General features: G+C 32.2%; 1 protein-coding gene across 1 annotated transcript in view; it reads right to left on the bottom strand.

Annotated features, from left to right (window-relative positions):
- The window catches only part of erbb3a (erb-b2 receptor tyrosine kinase 3a), a 40,827-nt gene that overhangs the window by 4,996 nt on the left and 16,193 nt on the right, over positions 1-19,638 (bottom strand). The window contains exons 5-26 of the mRNA XM_073851825.1: positions 19,511-19,573; positions 18,918-19,036; positions 18,678-18,819; positions 18,407-18,520; positions 16,886-17,003; positions 16,705-16,778; positions 16,535-16,625; positions 15,003-15,020; positions 13,508-13,719; positions 12,411-12,543; positions 9,688-9,781; positions 9,439-9,596; positions 6,881-6,934; positions 6,661-6,802; positions 6,466-6,585; positions 6,198-6,296; positions 3,732-3,917; positions 3,485-3,640; positions 3,303-3,378; positions 3,072-3,218; positions 966-1,063; positions 693-872 (exon numbers count right to left, since the gene is read on the bottom strand). Of these exons, the coding sequence (XP_073707926.1) occupies positions 693-872; positions 966-1,063; positions 3,072-3,218; positions 3,303-3,378; positions 3,485-3,640; positions 3,732-3,917; positions 6,198-6,296; positions 6,466-6,585; positions 6,661-6,802; positions 6,881-6,934; positions 9,439-9,596; positions 9,688-9,781; positions 12,411-12,543; positions 13,508-13,719; positions 15,003-15,020; positions 16,535-16,625; positions 16,705-16,778; positions 16,886-17,003; positions 18,407-18,520; positions 18,678-18,819; positions 18,918-19,036; positions 19,511-19,573 (2,594 nt within the window). The remainder of the gene's footprint in view (positions 1-692; positions 873-965; positions 1,064-3,071; positions 3,219-3,302; positions 3,379-3,484; positions 3,641-3,731; positions 3,918-6,197; positions 6,297-6,465; positions 6,586-6,660; positions 6,803-6,880; positions 6,935-9,438; positions 9,597-9,687; positions 9,782-12,410; positions 12,544-13,507; positions 13,720-15,002; positions 15,021-16,534; positions 16,626-16,704; positions 16,779-16,885; positions 17,004-18,406; positions 18,521-18,677; positions 18,820-18,917; positions 19,037-19,510; positions 19,574-19,638) is intronic.

Raw genomic sequence — 19,638 nt, 5'->3', positions numbered from 1 at the left:
TGCAAAGTTGAATTTTTAGTATCATTAATGCAGTTTTCAGTGTCACAGGATCCTCCAGAAATCATTCTAATATGATGATTTATTATCAATGTTGGAAACAGCTGTGACGCTTCATATCTTTGGAACCTGTGATACTTTTTTCAGGATTTTTTTAATGAAAAAAAGTTTCAAAGAATAGCTTTTGTTCAAAATAGAAATATTTTCTAATAATATAAGTCTTTACTATCACTTTGTAGCAATGTAACACATTCTTGCTGAATGAAAGTATATATTGTATATTGTTACAAAAGTTAAATTCAGTTCTTTTTAACATTTTATTCATCAAAGAATCCTGAAAAAAGTATCACAGGTTCCCTAAAAAATAAAAAAGCATCTAAACTGTTTCCAACATTGATAATAAATCAGCATATTAGAAATATTTCAGAAGGATCATGTGAGAATGAAGACTGGCATAATGATGCTGAAAATTCAGCTTTGCATCACAGAAATAAATTTTATTTTAAAGTATATTAAAATAGAAAACCATTATTTTAAATTCCAATAATATATATTAAAAAAACATTTTTCTGTATTTTTGATCAAATAAATGCCCTGAAGTGTGCAGAAGAGACTTCTTACTTAGACTTCTTAGTGTACATTAGTCTATTTTCAAACCATCACATATTAATTTTGATCAATATTATAAAACGCACCCGATGAGAATCTATGCGCAATCTAGAGAAACTTCTGGATGGTGTTATATAGCGTGGCATGTCTGTCGTATCTTCCAAGACTTCATCTTCCTGGTCCTCTAATGCCACCCCTAGAATGTCCATCTCAGTTCCTCTCTGATGGGACTCGTCTGAGGCCGGGTCAGGAGCTCTGTCCTCCTCCTAGTGGTGGAACATCAGTCAACAACAGTCATTCAAAACGGTTCCAGCTTGACAGTGAGGTAAATGAAGAAGCACTCCATCAATTTGACTTACTTTGATGACGAGATATCGAGAGGGGTCTCTGGCCATTCGGGTAAACTCATTGGCTAGCTCTTTGAAAGTTGGCCGAACATTTTCATCAATCATCCAACCTGTTAAAATAAGTCAGGAATTATTTTTATGTTATGGCTGATTACCAATAAATGGCAGATAATTAAACTGCACAGTCAAACCAACACTTATTCAGATATATTCAACAGTTCTCACATTATCACAGTTTATTCGCTATAGTTTAGAAAATGGTAATAAAAGCGAAAAACTGTGTCAGAACAAATTTATCTTGATAATGTCAGATAACTTTGATAGAAAGCTATGTAATGGATTACAATCAACCAAAAATTGCTGTTAGTATGGCAATATTTACACAACTATCATTACTTTGTTGACCAATTACCAAGCAAATTGTTATCAATTTTACTGGTAGTCTACTTTATGAAGAATTTTTGGGTATAATATGTCGCAGTTTACTTAATTTTCTTATCCTCACTGACATAAATGAACTATACGGCCCTCCAAAGGCAAAGCGCAGTAATTACGCATTTGGTCAAAATTGAGTTAATTGAGTTTGTCACTTTGTGACAACTGTTTTGTCTTGTGGCAAAGTCTCCTGGTACAATTTTGTCCCAGAGAAACGAGAGTGTTTCAGAGAAACAAGAGCGTCAACATGTTTGACTAGCTGCCGTAAAAACTTTAAAGGCATTTTTCTCAGTTTCAGTGTTGGCGTAGTTACTGCACTTCGCCTTTGGAGGGCAGAATAGTGTCCTGCACCTACTGGTAAAAAAAATATCAAAAATTATATCTGGTGTCTGAATAATTTTTTCTTTGTCTGTATATTATTTTTTGTCAAATACATATATAAATATTTATATATATAAATATGCTACAAGTGAATTCAGGCATGTGCAGTATAAAAATGGATATTCAATTCAAGATTTGCTACATAGTTCATTTAAAAATATTATTAGTGTTGGCAACTAACTGAAATAAAATAAGTTCAAGTTGAAGTACTAAAATGGCTAAAACTAAAATAAAAATAAAGCTAAATAAAATATATTAAAAAACATAACAAAAGCACAAAGTAAAATTACTAGAACTTATACTAAAAATAAAATGGAAACTAAAAATGACAATTTTAAATACTAAAACAACTATGCAGTTTAAAAAAATAAAATAATAATAATATCTGATATGCTACTTACAGGAGACGTTCACTTCCAGAACAAAAATGAACAGATAATTTACTCACCCTCTTGTCATCCAAAATATTCATGTCTTTCTTTCTTAAGTCGTAAAGAAATTATGTTTTTTGAGGAAAACATTTCAGGATTTCTCTCCATATAGTGGACTTCTATAGTGCCCCGAGTTTGAACTTCCAAAATGCAGTTTAAATGCAGCTTCAATGGGCTCTATACGATCCCAGCCAAGGAAGAAGAGTCTTATCTAGAAAAGCGATGGGTTATTTTCTAAAAAAAAAAAAATTATATACTTTTTAACCTCAAATGTTTGTCTTGTCTGACTCTGCATGTACTCTGTGTATTCCAGTTCATGACAGTTAGGGTAGGTCGAAAAACTCCCATCTCATTTTCTACTATCTACGTCTCTGTTTTACCTTTTTTTGTAAAGGGCGTTTGATCTTCTTTGTACATTCGCTTTGTAAACACTGAGTCGGTACTTCTGCAGTGATGTAGGATGATTTTGAATAGGAAAAAATCAGATGGGAGTTTTTCGACAAGACCCTAACTGTCTTAAACCAGAATAAACAGAGCTGACACAGAGCTAGACAAGATGAGCATTTGAGGTTAAAAAGTATATAATTTTTTTTTAATTGTTAAGACCCTTCTTCCTCAGCTTGGATCGTTTAGAGCCCTTTGAAACTGCATTTAAACTGCATTTTGGAAGTTCAAACTCCATAGATGTCCACCACATGGAGAGAAATCCTGAAATGTTTTCCTCAAAAAACATAATTTCTTTACGACTGAAGACAGAAAGACATGAACATCTTGGATGACAAGGGAGTGAGTAAATTATCTGTAGACTCGAGTCCAGAAGCACAAGATCACTGTCACTTTGCATTATGGGTTATAAAAAGACTCGACTCACATTTGACCATGACCATGTAGACATCGATGGTGCAGATTTGAGGTTGAGACAGGCGTTCTCCTTTCTCTAACAGATCAGGCACTTCTTGTGGTCGCATGGCAGAGTAAGGCTCCGCCCCATATGACATCATTTCCCACACTGTCACACCTACAGAGAGAGTGAGCTCTTATTAAATCATCAGATCCAAAGTATAATGTTTTAGAGTAATTATCTTGTGACACAAGGACTCACCATAGCTCCATACATCACTCTGATGTGTGTATCTGCGGAACAAGATGCTTTCGAGGGCCATCCACTTAATTGGCGTCTGGAAATTGCAAACATTAGGAAAAAAGTCTTTAGTGTCACATGATGTTTCAGAAATCATTCTAATATGCTGAAAAAAAGTAGTGTAACTTGTAAGTGTGCTTTACCTTAATTTCATTGAAGAAGTATTTCTTGTCATCAGGGTAGAGGAGGTCAGCAATCCCATAATCGGCTATTTGAACCATGAAGTCGCTTTTGAGCAGGATGTTGCGGGCCGCCAGGTTCCTGTGGACCATCCGCTGCTCCTCTAGATAGTACATACCCTAGGAGGGAGCAAGCGAGGAAAGATTTTAGTTGTTTAGGTGGGCTTGAAATGATCTGAATAACTCAAAACACACTTTGTTTTCCTCTCACCTTGGCAATCTGCACACACCAGTTGAGCAGTCTCTGCGGGTTAAGGCTCTCTCTGCGCTGCCGGATGTGCTCCAGCAAAGAGCCCTGTGGGCTGAGCTGAGTGACCAGCTGCAGACTGGGCCCTGGACAGATGCCCAAGAGCCGGACTATATACGGATGGTCCAGACTGCCCATAGCTAACATATGCTGCGAGACAGAAAGAAATAATTCAGGATGTTATTTTGTATGTGGGCTGATTTGGAATGTTTTTATGTGGTTGTCTTGTAAAAGGTATTAATGAATGGTTAACATTCTGACAGGCTAATACAAATTAATAGTCATCAATTTCTAATTTAAAACTTAAATTAAAAAAATTAAATTAAATCAAATTTGTTTTTTTATTATCACAGAGCAACCTGTACACTTCAATTTAAAAGTTTGAAAAAAAGTCTTTTTGCTCACCAAGGCTGCATTTATTTGACCAAAACTGCAGTAAAAAACAGTAATATTGTGAAATATTATTACAAATTAAATTTAAAAGGTAGTAATACATGGTTAATATTCTGACAGTTTCTAATATAAACAATTATTTAAATTATTTAATTCAATTACATTTTAAATTAAATTAACAGCAATTTTGTTCTACAATTTAAAGGGTTCAGTACCAATTTTTAGTTTTTGAAAAAACTAAAAATTAAGATGAAAGTCAAAATAATGTTGTGAAATATTAAAACCAAATTTAAAAATATTAAGACTTTAATTTAAAACTTCTAAAAGTCACCATTAACAAAAATGAAATGAAATTTTAAATAATTAATTACGTTTTAAATTAAATTTTAAATTAAATTAAATTGACAGCAATTTTGTTTATTTATTAGCACAGAGCAGCTCATACACTACAATTTAAAAGAGGTCAGTACAAATTTTTAGTTTTTGAAAAAGCTAAAGATCAAGATGAAAATCTAGATGACTCTTTTGCTCACCGAGGCTACATTTATTTGATCAAAACTACAGTAAAAACAGTAATATTGTGAAATATTAAAACCTAATTTAAAAATATTAAAAACTCTAATTTAAAACTTTAAAAGTCACTATGAACAGAAATTAAATTAAGTTAAATGAATTAAGGTAAATAATTAAATAATTAGGTGATTTAAATAAAATTAAATTTAAAAAAGGGTCAGTAAAAAAAATTTTGTTTTTGAAAAAAAAAAAAAAAAACTAAAAATCAAGATGAAAATCTAGATGACTCTTTTGCTCACCAAGCCTACATTTATTTGATCAAAACAACAATAAAAACAGTAATATTGTGAAATATTAGTACAAATTAAATTTAAAAGGTATTAATGAATGGTTAACATTCTGACACATTAATACACATTAATAGTCATCAGTTTTTAATTAAAAACTTCTAAAAGTCACTATGAACAAAAAAAAAATCATTTAAAAATTAAATTAAATTTTAACTTATTAAATTAAACGAAATTAAATTAAAAGGGGTTAGTACAAATTTTTAGATTAAAAAAAAGTCTCTTTTGCTCACAAAGGCTACATTTTTTTATCAAAACTACAATAAAAACAGTAATATTGACAAATATTATTATTAATTCAATTTACTGATTTCTATAAAAAATATAAATGTAATTTATTGCTGTGATGCCATGCTGAATGTTTTAGTATAATTTCTCCAGTTTTCAGTGTCACATGATCCTTCAAAAATCATTCTATTATGACAATTTTCTAACTGACATTTATTATTATTTTGTAACATTTATTATTATTATTATTAAAACAGTTGTGCTGCTTAATATTTTTATATTAATCTTAATATTTAAATTTTTATATTCTAAAGTTACATAATTTATTAAAAACATAACTCTTTTGTAACATTGTAAATGTTTTTATTGTCACTGTTGATCTTAAAACATTAAAAAACATTAAAATATTTGTCAAGTTCCTCATTTAGCCAGATTTTTTTGAACAATCGCTTACCACAAGTAAAAATAAAAATATGTGAATTAATAAATAAATAAATAAAAACATTTAAATAACTTAATTAATTAGTGCATATAGCATATAAGTAGTATAGGCAGTGTGTGTGTGTGTGTGTGTGTGTGTGTGTGTGTACCTGGTATTCATCACGTTGTGGGGACCAAATGTCCCCACAAGGATAGTAATACCAGTAGATTTTGACCTTGTGGGGACATTTCTTAGGTCCCCATGAGGAAACAGGCTTATAAATCATGCACAATGAGTTTTTTTGAGGAAGTAAAAGTGTGCACAATCTCCTGTGAGGGCTAGGTTTAGGTGTAGGGTAGGTGTAGGGCCATAGAAAATACGGTTTGTACAGTATGAAAACCATTACGCCTATGGAATGTCCCCATAAAACATGTAAACCCAACATGTGTGTGTGTGTGTGTGTGTGTGTGTGTGTGTGTGTGTGTGTGTGTGTGTGTGTGTGTGTGTGTGTGTGTGTGTGTGTCTTACATCCGTAATTTCCTGAAAAGTCTGTCGTCCTGTACGGTCTTGAATAGTCTTGATAGCCACTGGAATCTTTACAGTGTCTCCCTCTGGTATCCAAACTCCCTGTGAAGAAACAAATGAGATACAGTTAAAGTAACAAAGTAACAGAGTCAAAATAAGAAAGAAAACATTGTATTAGCAGAGCACCCGGAGGAAAGGCTTCAGTAAGTGATATGAGCTATTATCAGGTTTCGGTATGAGCTCATGTAATTACATCAGAGCGTGTAAGTACCTTGTGCACGGTGCCAAACACTCCAGAGCCGAGAGGTTTGATTTTTCGTAGTTCAGACCCCCGCAGAATTCGTGCATGAACCTTCACGCCTTTTTCTCCAGGTTCCAGTGGTTCAAAACTCTAAAACACATTTTGAAACCTTATACAACACTTCAACGATTTAATTTGCTGGTTCACATGTGTATCTGCACACACCTCCCCACTCTGCAGATATCTCCTCATGGCACGTTTTCTGCGGATGGCGACACTTCTGCGATACAGGACGCTCAGCACAAACACTGAGAATGCGACTAGCACACCGAATATGACGCTCAGCACTATTGCTGTCACTGGCAACCTGGAAGACAAAATACACAGTTATACACTGACTGCCAGCTGCAGGTGATATATCACACCAGCAGGGGGAGACACTTACCCAGAATCTGACCTGGACGAATCCACACAATCATTCTGACCTGGACCCAAACATCTGAGACAGAAAACATACAAAATGCATCTTTAATTGATTTGCACAAATATTTCAGTAATTACACTGATGTACATTAAATTACACATTATTTTTAAATTTCTATTGATTAAAAAATCCTGAGCAGCAAATCAACATGTTATTAATATATAAATGATCAAATAAACTTTGCATCATGAATAAATTATATTTATATTTATAAATGATACTAAATTATATTTATTTAAAATATATTAAAACAGAAATCGTTGTAACAATATTCCAAAATATTACTGCTTTGACCATTTTTGAATCTATTAAAATTATATGTTTTATATATTAAAATAGAAATCGAAATTGTTTGTAACATAATTGCAAAATATGACTGTTTAAAAATATATATATTATTTAAAATATATATTTTTCAACATATTCAAATAGAAATCGTTTTTTAATAATATTCCAAAATAGTTTTAATTTTTTTTATTCTTTAAAATATATTAAAATAGACATTTTTAATTTTTTATTTATTTAAACTATATTTATTTTCAATATATTAAAATAGAAATGAGTTTGTAACCATATTTAACAATATTTATTTTTACATTTTTTATTTATTTAAAATATACATTTTTCAATATATTAAAAATAGTAATCATTTTGTAACAATATTCCAAAATATTACTGTTTTTACCATTTTTTTATTTAAAATATATATTTTTCAACATATTAAAATAGAAATCGGTTTTTGTCACAATATTCCTAAATATAACTGTTTTTAAAAGTTGTATTTATTTAAAATATATATTTCAATATATTAAAACAGAAATCGGTTTGTTACAATATTTCAAAATTGTACTGTTTTTACCATTTTTTTTAAAATGTATTTAAAAAATAGATTTTTAAATACATTAAAATAGAAATAAGTTTGTAACAATATTTCAAAAATATTACTGTTTTTACATTTTTTATTTATTTAAAATATATATTTTTCAGTATATTAAAAATAGTAATTATTTTGTAACAATATTCCAAAATATTACCGTTTTTACCATTTTTTATTTATTTAAAATTTATTTTTCAATATATTAAAATGGAAATCAGTTTGTAACAATATACCAAAATATTACTGTTTTTATCATTTTTTTTATTTAAAATATATATTTTTCAACATATTAAAATAGAAATCGTTTTTTGTCACAATATTCCTAAATATTACTGTTTTTAAATGTTGTATTTATTTAAAAATAGATTTTTAAATACATTAAAATAGAAATCAGTTTGTAACAATATTTCAAAATATTACTGTTTTTACATTTTTTATTTATTTAAAATATATATATTTCAATATTTTAAAACAGAAATCTGTTTGTTACAATATACAGTACAGACCAAAAGTTTGGACACACCTTCTCATTCAAATGAATGAGAAGGTGTGTTCAAACTTTTGGTCTGTACTGTATATTTTTCTGTTTATTCAAGTTTTTACTCTATATTTGTGCAGTTTTCAGTGGGTAAGTGGGTTATATAAATTAATAAATAAATGGGTTTTTATACAAAAACTGCTTTTTATGTAAAATTCACTTTATAAAAGACCCACATTTCTAACTTTAATTCATGGGGATAACATGGATAATTTCACATGGTTTAGTGTAAGATTTTTGCCCATCTTTTGGAAAATCCAGTTTTAAAAGTAAAAAAAAACAACTACAAACAACTTTTACCAGTAGGTGGCTGCAGAGCTCCACTATTTGCTATTTGACCACCTGAAAGATATTTTTTCACAAGTTTTTTCAGTTGAATTCATATCTACAGTACAGACCAAAAGTTTGGACACACCTGAATGAGAAGGTGTGTCCAAACTTTTGGTCTGTACTGTATACAAAAATTGAACTGTTTCTACGTTTTTTTTAGAATGTATTTTTAAATATATTAAAATAGAAATCAGTTTGTAACAATATTCCAAAATATTACTGTTTTTACATAAATATATATTTCTCAATATATTAAAATAAAAATCGGTTTGTAACAATATTTCAAATATTACTGTTTTTACTTTTTTATTTTATTTCAAATATATATTTGTCAGTAAATTTAATCAGAAATCAGTTTGTAACAACATTCCTAAATATTAATGTTTTTTTTATTTTTTTTTAAATATATATATATTTTTCAACATATTAAATTATCCAAAATAATCCAAAATATTACTGTTTTTACTTTTACTTTTATTTTTTAATTTAAATAAATGCACCCTTGGTAAGCATAAGAGACTTCCTAAAAAATCTAATTATTTTATATTATATCAGAGTTCAGAGTTCCTTATTTAATGAAAATCTAAATTACTGATTTTTTTTTTCAGATTTTTTATTTATTCCCCACCAGGCAATCTGTATTTCTGTATAAAAACTTATGAATAATTGCTAACCATAAGTAAAAATTAAGTATGCATAAAATATGAATATAAAATAAGTAAGCATTTATTTGATATAACATATTGCAGTTTTTGACATTCTGAGCTTCCTCACCCCAGGGTGCAGTTGGCATGGCATGGTTGGCATTTGTGCTGGTTGTTGGAGAACTTATAAATGATGAGTCCATTTTCACCCTGAACCCCCTCTGGGCACGAGGACACACAGTATGGCCCGTCCTGCAAATGCGCACAGGCCGCACACTCATCAGCACCCTGCAGAATGAATGAAACCGAGAGATTATTTAATAAATCAAACAATCTGTGCAAACAGTGAACAACATTCTATCAGAGAACAATAGATTACCGGTCCTGTGCAGGTGTGTTTGCTTTCCTGCACCGCACACTCCTGGTGACACAGCAAACACTCTCTTTTAGGTCCGGCAAACTCTCTTTTCTCACTGTAAAGAGCAAAAGAGATCATTCAGGAGTACTGCAGTACTAAATCATACCTAATATTGTTTTCCTTGTCTACAACACACATTAAAAACAACACACTGGGTGTGTCTCAATCCACTCCCTATAGTCACTGCCTAGTTCTATAGTTCTAAGCGCTATTTCAGTTGCAAAATCATTACATGGCACTGGAATTTTCATTCCAGTTTGCTCAATGTCACGTTTTCTGCAGTCTCTTAGTCAACATGAAAGGTTCAAAATATTTACAAAACAATTATGTGGCAAATAATTACTACATTTAAGTCATTATTGTGTTAAATGTGAAAGGCTTTTGACAGACATTACAAAAAGTAGGAAACATATATAATATATAATGATGATAAATGCAATTAATGTTTTTTTAAAATAAGTATTATACAGTTAAACCAAAATTTATTCAGACACCTTTCAACATTTCCCACAGTTTATAGTTTAGAAAGTGCTAATGAAATGTGACCCTGGACCACAAAACCAGTCATAAGGTTAAATTTTACAAAACTGAGATGTATACATCATATAAAACAAGCTGACAAGCTTTCTATTGATATATGGTTTGTTAGGACAGGACAATATTTGGCCGAGATACATCTATTTGAAAATCTAGAATCTGAGGGTGGAAGAAAATCAAAATACTGAGAAATTCACCTTTAAAGTTGTCCAAATTAAGTACTTAACAATGCATATTACTAATCAAAAATTACATTTTGATATGTTTACAGTAGGAATTTTACAAAAAATCTTCATGGAACATGATCTTTACTTAATTTCCTAATGATTTTTGGCATAAAAGAAAAATCAATCATTTTGACCCATACACTGTATTTTTGGCTATTGCTACAAATATACCCCAGCGACTTAAGACTGGTTTTGTGGTCCAGGGTCACAAATATGACAAGAACTGTGTCAGAACAAATTCATCTTGATAATGTCAGATAATTTTGATAGAAAGGTATGTAATAAATTACAATCAACCAAAGATTCAGACAATGATAACTATCAATACCAATTTTTTGTTGACCAATTTCCAAGCAATGCTTAATTTTGTTCAGTCTGTGGTGTAAAATTGTCGCATTAAGAATTAAAGAAAAAACACTTAATCCAAACATATCCAATTCTCTGAATAATTTTTGGTCCCAAATTCTTATCAATTTAACTGGTTGTCCACTGTATGAAGAATTTTTGGGTATAATATGTTTAATTATTTTTGAGGAAAACATTCTAGTGTTGGGCGATATGCTCAATTTTCATATCGTCCTATCGTCAGCCTGTGAGATCGCCGAGACACGATACTATCATGCTAATTTATTTAATAACATGTACATGTGTCAATATGTAATAAATTCCTTATTCGTTTTGTAAGGGTAGTGCATGTGAATTGTGACACAGTTGTGCGTGTACAGAGCGCTGACGGTAGTTTACTTTCGGTTTCATTCTCTGCTATCTTCAGGGTGCGGTAAATGTGCGTGCCTGAATGTAAATGAATGTATCTTTCTATACCCGTCATATTGCGATAATGTTACCACTGTATGTCTGATTGTTGTCATCAGTTCATGTTGTAGTTCAGTTCATATAGAATGAGGAGAAGCCATGTGCGAGTAATTCACGTGCGTATGTTTAGCGCCATTTTATCGCAACGTAAATCTAGTTAAGGCATACAGATGTTACTGAGGTGCTTATGTTTCCTATATACAGACGGATTCTGATAAATCATATTTAATTCAGCCTAAACCACATTTGACTACCTCTGTTATCCCAATGACTGTCTACACTTAATCTATGTACACTGTATGATGAATAAATCTCTTACCCATTTTCACTGCACACATCTGCGGCTCGACGCAGCCACTCTATACTTGTGTTTATACCGCTTCAAGTTTCAAGAGGCATTAACCGACTCTCCGCGCCGCATCTCTAAAGTTAGGTGCCTTTTTGACGGATAATAATAATAATCGTCTTACTATCGTCAAACCCATCAGCAACAGGTGATATCTCTGACTATCGTTGATACACGATACTATCGTCTATCGGAACAACACTAAAACATTCCAGGATTTTTCTCCATATAATGGACTTCAGTGGTGCTCAATGGAACGAAGGCTGAAATAGCAGTTTCAATGCAGCTTCAAAGGGCTCTAGACGAGGAATGAGGGTCGTATCTAGCGAAAGCCATCGTGTAGAGCCCTTTGAAGCTGCATAAACTACAATTTCAACCTTCAATCCGTTGAGCACCACTGAAGTCCACTGTATGGAGAAAAATCCTGGAATGTTTTCCTCAAAAAACTTAATTTCTTTGTGGCTGAAGAAAGAAAGACATGAACATCTTGGATGACATGGGAGTGAGTAAATTATGAGGAAATTTTCATTGTGGAAGTGTACTAATCCTTAAGCACAGATTCATTCACTCATTCTACCACTAAAAGCATTTTAATGTTATTTTTTCAATAATTAACTGCACCAAATTTACACACATTAAACATATATACTTATAACTCATATTAAACACGCCCATATTTCATACACTTTTTAACTGCTACAATGTAGAAAAGATTTGGAACTAGAGAGCAGAATGAGACACAGCAATTGTCCTCTACTGACCCTGAAAGAAAGTTGCACTGTGGTACACATGTTCCCCCTCTGCTGTAGTTCTTGCAAGACACACATTGATCAGGTCCCGGACCCCAACAGCCCTCAGATGAACACAGGGGGTCGCACATATGCCCTTCTTCAACTGTAAAAACACACAGCAACGATGAATATATTGTTAACCTTTTATCTTAAATATTTTTAGAATGTTTTAAATCAGAATTAAAGTGAAAGTGCACCAAAACCGAAAATTTGCATTAGAGGATATATAGTGATAGTTCTCACCAGTGTTAGGGAAGGTTACTTTTAAAAGTAATGCATTACAATATTGAGCTACTCCCTAAAAAAGTAACTAATTATGTTACTTAGTTACTTTTTATGGAAAGTAATGCGTTATGTTACTTTTGCGTTACTTTTTAAGGGCTTGCTTGTTTGTTTATATATAATACAAAAAGTTCTATTTTTGGCAAATGTAAAAGCCTTTTTACACTAAAAGCCTCAGGCTTAGAGAAAAGTAAATTCATGTCTGTACAGTAGACCGCAGAAGAAAAAATGTCAACTCTTCAGCAATAATAAAAAAAATGTTAGATTATCTTGAGTAATTTTTGCTTATTAGTATGAATGGTTTTTTACTGAGTGATGTTCACATTTATTCTAGAACTAAAGTATCATCTTACTCACAATTTCTCTCAACGTGGGGACTTTTATTCAATAAATGGGGGGGGGAGTAACTCAGATATTTTCTTGTCAATTGAAAAGTAGTGCGTTACTTTACTAGTTAGTAGGAAAAAGTAATATTATTACGTAACTTGTGTTATTTGTAATGCGTTACCCCCAACACTGGTTCTCACAGACTTCTATTGTATTACTTTTATTTTTTTGTCAATGGGTGCTGAAACCAAACTGTTTGGTTACCAACATTCCTCAAAATATCTTCTTTTGTCTTCCACAAAAGAAAGAACGTCATACAAGTTTGGAATTACATGAGGATGAGTAAAACATGACAAACTGAACTATCCCTTTAAAACCATTGCCCTAATGACTACTTGTTCAGACAACTCATAACTAGTCCATTTGAAACACTTTGGTAGTGTGGCACATGTACTCACTGCATAGCTCTTGTGGTTGGTTGTCTTTGATGTCGAGGGGTTTCTGGCGGCGCCGAGGGCCGTTCCCGAACAGACGTGTCCAGTTCACAGTGTGGTGATAACAGAGCTGCTTGTTTCCTGTGATGTAGATGCCTCCGTCACCGATCCGTTTTAGTGAGCGAAGACCTAGAGACTTCAACGTAGGAATCTTCATCACCAAAAGCGAGTAACCCCTGAGAGAGAACATGTGGAATGGTTATTTGAAAAATAAAAGAAATGAAATGACATGGTTCTCAAAGTCAACATGAAATGAACTGACCCTATTTACTTTCTTAATACAAGTTGCTGGTTTTATATTGCACAATTTATTGATGCATGTTGAAGCCTAGTCTCAGACTAGAATGTAAGTCTGAGCTGTTTCAACTGAAAGAAACCTGCACTGACTGATCTTAAAATATATCAGTGCCTTTGTTTTGTCTTAAGATGCACACCAGTAATGTTTTTTTTTCTAAGGCACATTACTTAAATGCCCTAATTAAACTACGGCCTAATCCTGGTTTAGCATAAGCCCTGTCTGTGAAACCAGGCCATAGATTCCTAAAAGATAAAATCAAGTTCCACTGAATATGTTTCATTCAGAAATACATCAGTAAGTTCAGTTTATTCTTAATTCTTTTTATCATTAATATTTTCAGTCAGATATAATGGTTTGTGGCCAGTTAGATTATTATTTTTTAAATATTTGACCTTGTATGTCATTTATTCCTGTGATCAAAGCTGAATTTTCAGCATCATTACTCCAGTCTTCAGTGTCACATGATCTTTTAGAAATCATTCTAATATGCGGATTTGCTGCTCAAGAAAAATTTCCCATAGATTTAAAAAAACAGCTTTGCTGTTTAATATTTTTTAGGATTCTTGTATGAATAGCAAGTTCAAAAGAACAGCATTTATTTGAAATTGAAGTCTTTTATAACATTATAAATGTCTTTACAGTCGCTTTTGATCAATTTAATGCAGTCTTACTGAGTAAAAGTACTAATTCTTAAAAAAATATATCTTTTTGACCAGTAGTGTATGTCAGATAAGGAACTAAAATGAGTTGTGAACACCATTTCATGTTGACTTTAAGACTCTTGAAATCCCAACCCAAAACTGCTGCAATGGGCTAGTTGCAACAACAAGATCAACCTTCAATAATATTAATAATCCCATGTACTTTTTAGTAACACACTACTTATATAATTCAAGTAACATCTCAAGAGCCACATTCATGATCATCAGGCAAAATCATTAATGTACAGTAAATGAACTTTTCATGATTGACAGAAAAGTTTCCATGCAAGATTCCCAACCACCAATCCGAAGCTTATAGAAATACCACACCACCAAGCTGATTGTAAAGCACCTATAACTAATGCAAAATGTGTTTTAATTGTTTTTTAATGAATATATAGAACAATCAACCAAAGAGAGAAAAAGTAGTATAAGCTTAAAGCTGAACACACAATCCTACCTCTTAGTGCTTATTCCTCTGGAGAAAGAATAAGAAACCAGTATGAAAATGTATAATGAATGTCACACAACTTTTAGAAATCTATCTATCTATCTATCTATCTATCTATCTATCTATCTATCTATCTATCTATCTATCTATATATATATATATATATATATATATATATATATATATATATATATATACACACTATATTGCCAAAAGTATTAGGACACCCCTTCTAATGAACAGGTTTGACTATTTTAGTAATTTCCATGAGTAAAAATCTCAATGTTTAATCATATAACAATATTTTAGGTAATTGTGTGCTTCTAATTTTATAGCAACAGTTTGGACAGAACCCTTTTCTATTCTAACATGACAAAACATCTGTGTATAAGGCAATGGAGAAACGATTGATTCAGTCAGTGTGGAAGAACCTGACTGGTCTGCATAAAGCCAAGTCCTAATCCCAGTTGAACACCTCTGGTGTGACTTTCAATCCAGACCTTGAGCCAAAAAATCATCACCAAACACCAATGACTTGTACATATGGGTACGGTCATTTCAGACAAATCCAAAACTGTTGCAACAGAGATGGAAATACAATTTTTAAATGCAATAAGTATATTTCCATATTTGTTGCCACAGTTTTGGAAGTGCTTTTTCTATTCTAAAGAAGGAGGTGTCCCAATTCTTTTGTCACATGTAGTGTATGTACAAGTCATTGGTGTTTGGTGATGTGTTTTTGGCTCAAGGTCTGCATTTAAAGTCACACCAGAGGAGTTTAGCCGGGATTAGGACTTGGCTTTATACAGACCATTCAAGTTCTTCCACACTGACTGAATCAATCTTTTCTTTTTGAACCTTGCCTTATACACAGATGCATTGTCATGTTAGAATAGAAAGGGGTCACTTACCAAACTGTTGCTATAAAATTAGAAGCACACAATTCCCTAGAATATCATTATATGCTTAAACTTTAAGATTTGTACTTATGGAAATGACTAAGGTAGTCAAACCTGTTCATTAGAATGGGAGTGTCCCAATACTTTTGGCAATATATTGTATATATATATTACAAATGTTGCCTTGAGGAAAAAAAACACACTTAAAATTAGGCAAAGTACTGAAATAAAATAAAATAAAACTTTAAGATAAATATAAAAAATAAAAGCAAAAACTAATAAAAAGTTGAATAAATTGTAATATATTATTACATATTATAATAATATAATAGCTGTTGTGTACTGGTCCAATCTAAAAAAAAAAGGCCAATATATTGTGATCTGTGCTAAATGGTCCCACCTTAAACACAAGTATGGGCTTTTTTAAAAAAATGTTTAATTGTTGGCTAGATAAATCTAATTGCTTTGTAAGTAATAGCACGCCTCTTCACTTTAGGTTGGATGACTGAAACTATCATTTATGTCTGTAGCTCAAACAGTGCTAATAACAGGAATGCTTTGTCCACACTGATGCATTTAAGCATTGAGAAATCAGGAGATAAGGTCAGTGACTTTCAAACAAAAGATGGGCGGTAAGCTCACCTGTACAGAGATCTTCCCTGTATTGTTGCAAGATTTGAGAAGACAGAAAGATCATCCAGCTCTTCAGGCCAAGACTGAATACTCAGAATATCTGTCAAGTGGACAGAAGGCTGAGTTAAATGGGTTACAGAAAGTGCAGAAGAAAAGTCAAAAAACACATAGAGACACACCTGTGATCTCTCTAACAGTGTTGAAGATTTTCAGTTTCTTTGGATCAAGAGCACTAATATTATTGTAGCTGTCTCTGTGGAGGAAAGAAAGGCACAGAAAGGTCACCGTTTCTGAACAGTAATAAATATTGCAACAAATTTTTGTAATTTTGTCTTAAATGCCGGTGATCTCAAATCTTACCCTCTAATTCCGGTTACAAGGAAATGCAGGCTGCCCTGAATCTTAGTGCAGTTTATGAAGCTGTCGATGTTCTGCGAGTCTACGGTCTGTCTGGAAGGTGTACCTGTGCCAACACATGCTGCACAAATAATACAAACAGAACACAGTTATTGTTAAAAACACATAATGCCAAGAAATAAGAATTTTTTGAGACATCAGGAGTGGCATACATCAAAGGTCAAAAGGTCAAAGAAAACTTTATTGTATTTTTTAGCACACTGTGTGGCAATGGTTAAAAATTAAACAGTTCCTTCAGGAAACAATGGTGACACATATTCAGAAGGACAAAGAAAAAGACAGTAAACAGTAACAGTAAATATAGACATTGGTATTACAAGTATTACATTCAGGAAAATCATAGTCATTAGAATTTTTTGCCTGTAAACTGTGTTTTTTTAATGCAAAAGGTTTTCTTTTTGAAGTACTAATTTTGATTAGCTTTACTTACAATATAGGTCAAAAGTTTCAAATAATCTAATGCTTTTACATTTTAAAAATGTGGCATTTATTTGATCAAAACTACTGTATGAACTGTAAAATTGTGAAAAATTATTACAATTTAAAAGAACCATTTTCTGTTTTCATACTTGTTTAAAATGTAATATTATTTGTTACATTTTTAGCATCATTACTCCAGTCTTCAGTATCACATGATCCTTCAGAAATCATTCTAATATGCTCATTTGCTGCTTAATTATTATGCATTATTACTGGTGCTCAATTATTAATACCATTTCTTATTATTATGTTTTTTTCTGCTTAGTATTTTTGTTGAAACTGATACATTTACTGTGATACATACTGAAGGATGAAGTAATGATGCTGAAAATGTAGCTTTGCATCAGAGAAATAAATTTCATATTATGTTATATTTAAACAGATATTTTAAGTTGTAATAATATTTCAGTTTGACTGTATTTTTGCACTGCAAAAAGTTATTTTTCTTACTTAGATTTTTCGTCTTGTTTCCAGCCAAAATTCAAAAAAATCTTAAATCATTTTTACTTGTCTAGATTTTCTGCACAAGAAAAATTATTTTCTTGTTTTCAGAAAAAAACAAGTCACAATTAAGTGAGTTTTTGCTTAGAACAAGCAAAATAATCTGCCAATGGGGTAAGCAAAAAAAATCTTATTTCAAACAGAAAACAAGATTATTTTGCTTACCCCATTGGCAGATTATGTTGCTTGTTTCAAGCAAAAATGCACTTAAGTTTGACTTTTCCTGAAAACAAGACAATCATTTTTACTCATCTAGAAAATCCTTCTTGATTTAAGAATGTTTAAAAATTTTTTGACTGGAAACAAGACAAAAAATCTAGGTAAGAAAAGCATTTTTTGCAGTGTAATCAAATAATTGAAGCCTTGGTGAGCAAATACATCTTTACATTAAAAATCATATTTATGCCAAACTTTTGATAAAAACAACAGAAGTCCAATGTATGCACCCATTTATGTAAACAAAATGGGTATGTTGTATGTTACCTTTTGGACAGAGACCCCCACAAGGCTCACATCTTTTCACCCCTTTTTTATCCACCTCCATCTTGTCTGCTGGACAGCTGCTAACACACGAAGTGCCGTCTACAACAAAGTTAGCTGAAGTACAAGAAAACAGAGCAAGTAAGTATAAAGACAGGGCATCAAACTATTGGATTAAACCATAAATTTGGGAGAGTGGGATATATTTTGACATTATATCCGATAGTGCTTGCTTAAGGTAAATATACTCCTTGTATCCCAAGGAATCACTTACTAGGGCAATGTGATACACACATCGTGCCATACTGGTATTTTGCATTAGGATTCGGCTCCAATTTGAACGTCACTTTGTTATAGATGAGAGCCTGCGGACACTGCGGCACACATGACCCCGAGTTGTTAAAATTTCTACAGGCCTGTGAACACATAGGCACCCGAGTCAAGTTTTGATTCAAGAATCTGGCATGTTAGTGCAACCCATGTTCAAGAACTGATGTGAGTTTGTTGAACATACAAAGCAGTTGGTGTCAAGCGGCCCGGTGCAGCCTCCGGCACACTCGATGTGACAGCATTCGCTCGGGCTGCGGCCAAAACAGCGGCCGTTGCACTGTGGTGCGCACACTGTCTTAGTCACTGAGAATGAATGGGAGAGAAACAAAGTGAGCAGTGTGTGTACCTGGTAAAATTTGAGCATTTTTTTGGTCTCCATAAGGAAAACAGCTTAAAAAATCATACAGAATGAAGTGTTTAGAACAGTATAGAAAAACATTATGTCTATGAAATGTCTTCAAAAAAAAGGGAACCCAGTATGTGTGTGTTTGTGTTCCTGTTTATGCTACATTGCAGGGACCAAATGACCAAAAGGATAGTAAAACATTACATTTTTGACATTGTGGCGGTCCCTACAAGGGGAAAAATTAATAAAAATACTAAACGATATTTATCTGAAAGTGTAACAGTGCAAACAGGTTTTCTGTGAGGGGTTTAGGGGTAGGGTTGGGTTAGAAAATATTGTTTGGTCAGTTTAAAAACAATAGAAGTCTATGGAAAGTCCCCACAATTCACAGAAACCTTTCAAGTGTGTGCTTTGAGTTTCCAAGGACTTACAGATTTGACAAGAGTCATTTCCTGGACCCCAACACCGGCTCCCACAAGATTCATGACAGGGAACTAAAGAGAAAATGCACTATGATTTATACATTTCCATTAAACCATCAGCCAAAATAAAGACCTAT

Source organism: Garra rufa, chromosome 12, assembly GCF_049309525.1.
Source record: "Garra rufa chromosome 12, GarRuf1.0, whole genome shotgun sequence".
Lineage (NCBI taxonomy): Eukaryota > Metazoa > Chordata > Actinopteri > Cypriniformes > Cyprinidae > Garra > Garra rufa.
This window is presented reverse-complemented; position numbering and strand designations above follow the sequence as displayed.